The sequence below is a fragment of the Pteropus alecto genome, unplaced genomic scaffold (assembly GCF_000325575.1).
Source record: "Pteropus alecto unplaced genomic scaffold, ASM32557v1 scaffold50, whole genome shotgun sequence".
NCBI classification, from domain to species: domain Eukaryota; kingdom Metazoa; phylum Chordata; class Mammalia; order Chiroptera; family Pteropodidae; genus Pteropus; species Pteropus alecto.
Window position 1 is genome coordinate 11,597,769 of NW_006431918.1, and position 9,700 is coordinate 11,607,468.

The 9,700-nt window shown below is 34.2% G+C and overlaps 1 protein-coding gene across 1 annotated transcript in view; it reads left to right on the top strand.

Annotated features, from left to right (window-relative positions):
- Positions 1-517: 517 nt before the first annotated feature.
- OTUD4 (OTU deubiquitinase 4) overlaps positions 518-9,700 on the top strand; it is a 35,702-nt gene continuing 26,519 nt past the window's right edge. The window contains exons 1-5 of the mRNA XM_006906288.3: positions 518-536; positions 907-990; positions 3,425-3,475; positions 8,742-8,788; positions 9,457-9,529. Coding sequence (XP_006906350.1) covers positions 943-990; positions 3,425-3,475; positions 8,742-8,788; positions 9,457-9,529 — 219 coding nt within the window. The 5' untranslated portion in view covers positions 518-536; positions 907-942. The remainder of the gene's footprint in view (positions 537-906; positions 991-3,424; positions 3,476-8,741; positions 8,789-9,456; positions 9,530-9,700) is intronic.

Here is a 9,700-nt window from a genome sequence, read left to right on the forward strand (position 1 = left end):
TATACTTCGAATATCAGGCTCTTATCATCAGATATATCAAAGCTGTAACTCTAAAGCTGCTTTATATTATAAATTTTCAGGAGGCTTTGATAATAGTTTGAGATGTGGTTATTGTAAATAGCATGTTTTTTACCTAGTAATAGGAAATAATTTTAAACTTTTAAGCATGGAAGTATTGGAGGCTCCTAAGCATTTGATAATATTAGTTTGTTTCAAATGAAAGCTTTGAAATTTTAGTAAGAAACAAAAGGTCAATGAGTTATCCTTTTGTTGAATTAGTTAACTGAAGAATAGAAGCAGCTACAAAGTGAGAGGATTTGGTTTATCTTTGCAGTGTGGCTTATTTCAGGAGGTGCTTTAAGATTTGGGATGTAAGAGCAAGTTTCCAGGCTATTGGAGTGACAACACATGTTTGTACCCTGTGTGCTCCTCACTTGGATGTTCTTTCAAGAGTCACGTAAGCCCAACAACTAAAGATTTAAGAATGAATACCTTAATTTTTCTGAAACTACAGTGGACTCAGACTTCTATATAAGGCAAGTAATTCAAATGTATAGGTTGAAGCTAAGTACCCAGTAACAAGAATTCTGTTCTGCTTTGTGAAGAGCAGAGTTAAAGTAGAGGACTTGCCAAGAGAAATGTCTTACGTTTACAGAGATTTCCTCAAAGGAGTGTGATTTCAGTGACCTAAAGGAGAAGTGGTAATGCACTGTTCATAGAATGACATCTGGCTAAAGTACTGCTGTTGTATGTGTCATGGCATCTTTGTGGTGAGAGGCAGAGGTGGCAATGAATAAAGATCTAGGAGTTATAGAATGGGAAGTGGACGGAGATGAGACCGATGTGTTTATTGGTTTTAAGTTAATTTTACAGCTTAAATATTAACAAAATGCTTTTTCTTTTTAGGTATTGCACTCTCAGTCTCGCCATGTTGAAGTCAGAATGGCCTGTATTCACTATCTTCGAGAGAACAGAGAGAAATTTGAAGCGGTAATTTGTAATTTTAAATATGTAAGGTGTCTTGACTTGCATTTACAGTTCAGTATTTAGAAGTGGTCTAGAGGGAGTTTCACAGGCTGAATCTTAATGCAAATTATGAAAATCACCCTTTTAAAGAAGAACTGCTTTATTGAATTTAAATCCAATTGTATTCAATTGTGATATTTTTTAGGTCATTTTGAGGTATTTATTCAGACATTTAGAAGGCTTCTATGACGGATAAGACTGAGATGTGGAGGATAGAAGGATGATTTGGGTAAAATTCTTGTGCATTAAGAGTGAGTTGTGTCTGGCATGGTCCGGGAATTGGGTGTTGTGGTTATACTCCCAGTTTAAAAAATTTCAAACTGTGAATATAAAAACTATACTGAGCATGGCTAATATGGAGCTTTTTATCAGAAGGCATTTTTAGAATTTTAATTTTCAAGGTTTATTGTGAATCATATCAGAACACCAATTATGTAAATAATGAATAATATTTAATAGAATGTTGTATAACATCTTACTGTAATTTTCTCAGTAGTCTGTAGGAGGCTGTAAAATAAGATGACATATTTTTATTTTACATTGAAAGCCTTACAGGATTTACTAGGTAGTTATTGGTTTTATGACTTAGAATTATGTCACCTGACAACTTTCAATGGTATTTTCCCCTATTGACTGCCAAAAGAAAATTGACACTTTGCAAATAACTCAATTCTAAGATTTAGTAGGTAAATAGTTCTTAGTTTGGACGTGCTCTTGGGTTGGTGCTCCTGTATTCAAGTAAAACATTATTACTGGTGATGTTTTTCTGGGTGCCATGATCTAAGATGGACAGTAATATATCCCGGGAAGAAGACTTAACTGCCTGATCAGGGGATATGAAAACTTTTCTTTCAAAAAAAAACTCTGGTAGTGTGAAGGCTAGGTAAATAGTATTAGGGTATGATGGAGAAGAGGAGGATAAGTGTAGTGGTCTTTAAGTATCTGAAAAAATTACAAGTGAATGAGTTTATTATTGAACACAGAGGGTAAAACTGTGTTGACAATATTGGAAATTGCTACTATTGATTGAGCACCTGTGTGCCAGGCATTGTTTTAAGTGCTTTGCATATATTTATTTAGTTCTTACAGTCTTAGGAAGTATGATCAGATGTTGAAAGTTCCAAGGGATTAAATTCACTTTCCTTAAAATGAAGCACCTTCATTTTCTGTTGGCCAGAATTGGCCAGGCTATCATGGGATGAGGGGTGTACCATGTTCAGTCAGGGCCTAGAAGGATGCTTTCTGATTAGAAAGAATCATGTTGGATGTAGGCTTGTGTCAGAACACTGCTTGGGTCTCTTCCAACTTTAAATGGTTCTGAGTTTTTTTCCTTAAGTCTATAAATAATCACCTAATACAGAACAGTAGCCTCTGATTGATGGGATATTTAAAATATGTAGCTATTTTATTTATAAATATGTGTTGAAACTTAAGATATTTCTGGAAAGTTGACAGTATATTATCTATAAAAGAATCTCAATCATAAAAAATCCATGGGCTTTTAAAAGATTTTTATAGACTGGGGACATTTTAAAAACTGAAATGTTTTTCAGTTTATTATATTTTGCTAAATAGGGATTGTAATTTAAATAAAATTCAATTTGTTGTTTCAGATAAATGTCTTTTAGAGCTTTTTCAATTAAATTTGTGCAGTTGCTATTAAAAAAGACAAAAGATGTTATCACCTTGCTTGAATAAATGAAATTTTATTTTTATGTTAAGGTAAGAATGAAGCAAGCTGTAATAGAAAAATCTTGATTCTTCAAAATCTTGAGCATTCTTATCTGTTTTTAGTATAAGTGATTCAAGAAACAGTGACTATTCATATCTATATTAGTAAACTAATATTTCTTAGCTAACGTATCTGTCTTTGTTTAATTCTCTTCTATGCATTGGCCATTATCAAATTAATCTTAAAGTGCTGCTTTTATCTTGTAATTTCTCTGTTCAAAGTATCACCTGCAGTGACCTTGAATTGCCATCTCCCTCATCTGAAAGTCCTGCCTGGGCTCAAGGCCCTCTATAAACAGGTGTCCACTTGACTTTCTCTCTCACTTTGCTCTCCCCACAAAGTTGCCCTGTTCCTGCTGGCCAGGTTGCTCCTGTCTTTCCAACACAGTGCTCTTATTGCCTCTACGTGCCACATTGTCCCTGTGCCCATTCAGATCCTGTCCAGGAAACCTTTTCTGAAAATGTTTCCTCCTTTAATTTTTTTGTATGTTGATGACTTTTACTTAATGATTTGTATGTATTTTCATAGTAAATTACATATACATGTATATATTTTTTATTATTACTAATGTATCCAAGGTTTGTGTAAGAACCCAGTAATTCACAGTGGGGAGATTAACTGTTGTTTTGATGTATTCCTAATAGACGTTTTTTTTCCTTTTTTCAGTTTGTAGAAGGTTCATTTGAAGAGTATTTAAAACGTTTGGAAAATCCACAGGTATGCAGTGATCTTCTAATATGTCTATTTTTACATATAAGATTAATGTTACAGTGTATGGAGGGGTTACAGTGAGTTACCCTGTTTTCTTATAAACATTTCTTATGTGCACATTTTACACAGCATTTAATTAGAAGACAGTTGGAGCTGTGTAATGTGTACTGTGCACTAGATGTTGCCTAAGCATAGGGTCGTGGTATCCTTCTTTGTTATAATGGCATGTGAATGTAGCATAAAAGACCTAAAATAACACTAGTGATGCATTTCAGGATGCTCCGTTGGTATGTGTATGGGGCTTGGTGGACAGGGCAGGATTTGATTGCTTCCCTAGGTAACTGAGAAGACAGATTCGTTTATGGAGGTTCCATTTCCCATGATGAGCTTGAGAATAAGGAAGAGACTATTGAGAGTGAAAAGGACAGCACTTTCCCACCAGGTCCCACTGCCACTTTCTCAGTCATGTTGAAATTAAAAGAATTTTTCTGCTTCCAAAACTAATATTCTCTCTATAAAAATCCAAAATTATGGAACGCCATGTAGAATTCCATGTGGAATGTTTCTTCATCCCCAGGGGTAATCACTGTTAAGTTTAAAACAACAGCAGAGGAAGAAGCTAAGGAGAGGCAGGCAAGGAAGAAAGGGAATAATAACACAAGATCAAGGTGTTTGACTAACAACTGGCATCTCCATTTGATTCCCTAACACTAATTTGAGTGCTTGTCGTGGGCTAAGGGTTGCTTGTCACCTTGGGTTTGCAGAGGCTTTGGATACTGTTCTCAGGAGTTTCCTTATAATGGAGAAGAATATCTAATACAAGTGAGAAAGTACGTGTGTCGTAAGAAGTGTAAATATGATGCTATCAGTTTTATTTGTGGCTGGGTAGGCAAAGCAAGAGTTGGAGAGAATTGGCATTTGAAATCTGAATAGATTCCGAATAAGAAATGCCTGGGGTGAACGGCATTTCCAGGTAGTGAAAATTGTGAGCAAGGCAGATTCAGAAAGTAGTCGAGTTTGTTTGTGTGGAGCATGGAGCATGGGAAGGTAGGATGTAGAAATGAATCAGAGGGCAGGCTGTGGACTAGATCATGGGAGAGCCTTCAGTGCTATGCTCAGCAGTTGGCACTTTTGCTTTAGGCTAGCATTTCTCAAAGTGTGAGCTACACACCATCTGCAGATTCCCTGGCCTCTATTCCTGACCTGAATCAAAGTCTCAATGCCTGGGGCCTGGGAACCTGGCGTTGAGAAGCCTTTCAAGTTTTTGAGGCAGGAAGTACTGTGCACTAGAGAATAGTAGCTGGAATTTTTGTCGACTAGAGGGATGGATGGATGAAAGAATTTTGTGAAAGTTAGTTTGAAGATGGATGAGACCAGAGGCAATTGTTTAATATATGGAAAAATGTGCACACTGTATTAAGTGTAAAAAAGAGAATAAATATAGTATTACTCCAGTTTGGGAGACACACCCTCTGAACACTTTTTTTCCTGAATCGACACTGAGTTTTGCCTATATACCATCGTCACAAATTCATTTTCCTGAAGTTTGTTTTTCCTCTTAGTTTATAAGCATCTTTGAAGGCAAGGATTGTATATTTTATTGCTTTTGGAGTTCCCGTTATTACCTTTCAATTTGGTGCCTAATTGACCAGTTTCTGTGTATTAAATCAATGCTAAATCCATTTTTTGTACGTAATAGATAGGAAAAATAAAGACCAGAATGTTAGAAATTTTTATCTCTAGGTAATAATATTACTGGTGATTTTTAAAAATTGATATGCCCTTTGGATAGATTTTATTACAGTCAGACTTGTAGAGATACAAATCACACAAAATTAACTCATGTTTTAGTCTGTCATGTCCTTGAATGCCAGAAACTATGGAGAAAGGGCATGTGAACAGACATCAGGATTCTTGCACTTGATTTAAGGAAACAATAACTTAAATAAGAGTTAGTAAGCAAATCATGTATGTGGTACTGATGATTTTTACTTCCTTTATAGAAAATAAAGGAAATGACAAAAGAATTTATCTTTTAATCAGAGTAAACCCACAATGTTATTTTATAGTAATCTTTATGCAGCAGTTCTGACTGTTGGGCTGTGAGGGTCTGAGAAAGAATAGACGTAATAAGAGTAGAGAGAAGGGGACAGAGGGAGGAAATGAGGCAGTGTGAACTGAACTTAGACTGATTTGGGAGTCTGTGGGAGAGGAAGGAGGGAAAGTTGCTGTGGTTTTGAGCACACAGGCTAGGTGCTCCTTTCCAGGGTGCTGGATGGCCAGATTTTTAATTCTTATGACCCCCACCCCGTCCCAACTTCCCGACTGATCAGACGTCTTCACCAGATATTTTAGTTACCTTCTGAACAGTTGTCATTTTTTTTTTTCTCCCTAGTATATGGGTTATATGAAGTGATAAGAGAAATAGAGTTGATGGATAAACACCATTGCTTCATTCAGTTCTCAGAGAAAGCATTTTTATCCTTTTACTTAAAGTAATGGAGCATTTTGAAAATGCCTCAGACTTTTGCCAGAACATATTTTTGTCAGCTCTACTGAGGTAAAATTGACATAATAAAATTCACCAGTTTTAAATGTATAATTTGATGAGATTTGACAAAGGTATACATGTGTAACCATCAGCACAAACATCATATAGGATATTTTCATCACTCTGAAAGGTTCCTTCTGCCCTTTTGCATTTAATTTCCTTCTTCCACCCCTCAGCATCCACTGACCTAATTTCTAAGTTATACCTTTTTGAGTCTTGAAGAAATGGAATAATATAGTTTGTAGTCTTGTGTATCTGGTTTCTTTCACCCTGCATAAAGGAAACATTTTTGAGATTTCATCTGTGTTGTCATGTGTATTAGTAGTTCTTTTTTATTGCTGAGTGATCATTCGTTATAGGGGTGTACTACAATTTGTTTATTTGTTTGCCAGTTGATATATTTGGGTTCTTTCCAGTTTGGAGCTATTACGATTAAATCTGCTAAGAACATTTGCTTATAAGTCTTTGTGTGGACATGTTTCCTCTCGGATTAATACCTAGGCATAGAATTGCCGGGTCAAATGGTAAATGTATGATTATCTTAATAAGAAACTGCCAACTGTTTTCCAAAGTGGCTATGCCATGTCGCTTCCTTGTTAGCAATATATAAGAATTCCAATTGCTCTACACTTTCAGCACTCAGTATTGTCAGCCTTTTAAATTGTAGCCTAAGTTTTAGGGGTTGCGCAGTGTTATCTCATTGTGATTTTTAACTTGCATTTCTCTGACAGTGTGTGAGCTGCTTTTCATGTGCTTATTTGCCATTCATTTTTCGTCATTGGTAAAATATCTGTTCATAGATTTTGCCAATTCTTTATTATGTTGTTGGTTTTATCGAATTATCAGAGTTCTTTATACTGGAATATAAGTTCTGAATTTGATGGATATATATCTTGTAAATATTTTCTTCCAGTTTGTATCTTGTCTTTTCATTTTCTTAATGGAGTGTTTTGAGGAACAGAAATTTGCTTTTGATGACTACGAATATTTAAATTATGCTTTTTTGATACAGCTCAATTGGTTAAAACAGATATTTGCAGAAATATTACTCCAGCCTACAATAAGGACATGTATCAAACCATCATAGAAAGTGCCGAGTAAATAAAATTATAGCCTTAAGGTAGAAGATAGTGGTAGAACATAGATTTTTTTATAATTTAAAATTGCTTCTGGTTAGGGAAGACAAGAAGATATTATGATAGCCATTGTTTACTTAACCAGACTAGAGCAGAATTTATCCTGAAGATTAAATACTTATAAAATGATACATTATTTGAGAGGTAGTATTTTGTTGAAACCAGTAGAATAATTTTCCAGTTTTTAAAGTGATGTATCACATTTTACACAAAGTAAATATAGCTTGCGTTTTTGATCTAAGCAGAAGGAGAATGGTTTCACTGAGGGGTTTCGTCTACATCAGAGTGTTATTTGTAGCAGTTTATAAGAAGCTGTGATTGTTAGGCAGAGGCCTATTTTAAGAAATCTATTTTAATATATGGCACCCATTTCATTTTGAACAGAAGAGCCAACTTTAAAGAATGATTAAAATGAAAAGTCTCTGAGGGGAAGATTATCCTTGTCTGAGATAAAAACATTGTCTAAAATCTTCTTCCTATTTCAAATTTCTTCCAAGGAAAAAGTGGCAGCGTTCATTTACTGTAGCTCATTATTTTTAGTGACTGATGGTCACTGTTTTCGTAAGTAGTATAGACTACATTGTCACGGTAAAAGATTTAATACAAAACGAAGTATGAAGAATCCTTCAGTCTCTCTTATCTTCAATTCCCTGTCTCCATTGTCAATTTAAGATGTATCCCTCCTGTCCTCTTTTGGAATGTATACATATTAAACATGCTTTTTTGTTGGTTTTACACAATAGGATTATTTTATTAGGACTTTTAATTCTAGTCTTAGTAATTTTTCCAAATCAGTTCATATGAGTATACCTCATTCTTAATGATTGCATGGTGTTCCATATGTAGTGTGGATGAAACATAAATTATTTCATTATTCCTTTCCTATTAGTGTAATCTTGGGGCTTTAAAGACTTTTTTTTTTTTTTTAACTATTACAAATATCTAGAATGAAAATCCTTATTTTTATGTTAATGGATATGAAATATTTCTTTAAGATAAGATTTATAGAAGTTGAATTGCTGTGTCAGAATACACGAACATACTTTAAAATTTTTAGAATTACTTACTGTCCATTTCCTTCTAAAAGGTATAGAGACTTAGAGTGACTCCTTTAAGACTGTAGAATTTCTACCTCTTTTCAGAATGATTGCTGGGATACTACTCTCTTTGTGCCTTCAATCACCCTGAAGATAAGAGACCTGACCTTTTTTATCTTTTCGTATTTCTGAGTTCTGCTTCTATTTTATATCTCATTTTCTGGGCATGTACCATGTGCCAGAATCTGTCCTGGGTGCTAGGACAGAGCCCTTGCTTTCAGCAGACTCTCACCTTGGAGATACCACTCCATGGTCTTACACACCAATACTAACAATTTTTGCAACAGAGACTTAGGCTGCTTTTTGTTATATATTATAGCCTATTTTATAGAAATACTTTTATAATACTTATAGTACCAAAAACATTAATGAGCTTTTCTAGCTCATTAGGTATATTGTGTAAAGAGACACATTAAGATATTGTTTAGAGGTATATTGTAAAAAGTATGAGACACTTACGTGCCATGTTTTTTTTTCTTTTAATACAGGAATGGGTTGGACAGGTGGAAATAAGTGCCCTTTCTCTTATGTACAGGTAAACACTGTAATAACAATTAAACAAAAATAAAGTTAGTGGGAAATTAGTATATTCCATTATACTAAAATTGTTAAAATAGCAATTTTATGCTTTAGTTGTGAGGCATCTTTTCTAAGGTTTTTAAATTTTTTATTTTTTCTATTAGATTTTGACATTTAGATATGTCAATGTTTAGAAATTTTAATTCTCAAAATATTTTTGGAAAGGAGTACAGAAGTTTTTCCAGGCCTATAAACGATATCATTTACCAACCTTATAGAGAAATGATTTCCAGTTTCTCAGGGCCGGTAGCATTGAATGGCCACTACAACAGAGGCCATGTTAATCAGTTTTACTACTGGTGCCTCATAGAGGAACAAGTGATGAATGCTTTATTTTTTCTTTTCTTTATAAATTTCCTCTTCACAATTTCTGTGATCTTGAGGTCTCCTTTTAGAATTATATCTGAATTCACACATATGTAAGTTATAGTTGAAATTTATTCCTTAAAAAAGATACTTTTAAATTATTCCATTGTTGTCTTTTGTTTACTGCTATATCTTTAGTGCCTAGACCATTGCTTGCCGCATACTAAGCTTTTGAATGAATGATGAATGAATGAACGATTAAATCTCAGTTCATGAAAATACATGGCATCAGAAGTAATTTCTAAATGTTATTTTCAGGAAAGATTTTGTAATTTATCGGGAACCAAATGTTTCTCCTTCACAAGTAACTGAAAATAATTTTCCTGAAAAGGTAAGAATTTCTAAGTGTTTCTAAAAGATTTAAGTAAAAACCACTCAGTTGCCACTTTGACCTCCCAAGCTATAATTTTAAAGAGATTTTTGGAAATATTTCTACATGAAGTTTAGCTAATGAGTTTTTTAAAGTTCTTGTTAATTATCAAGCCATATTATTTTGTATTTG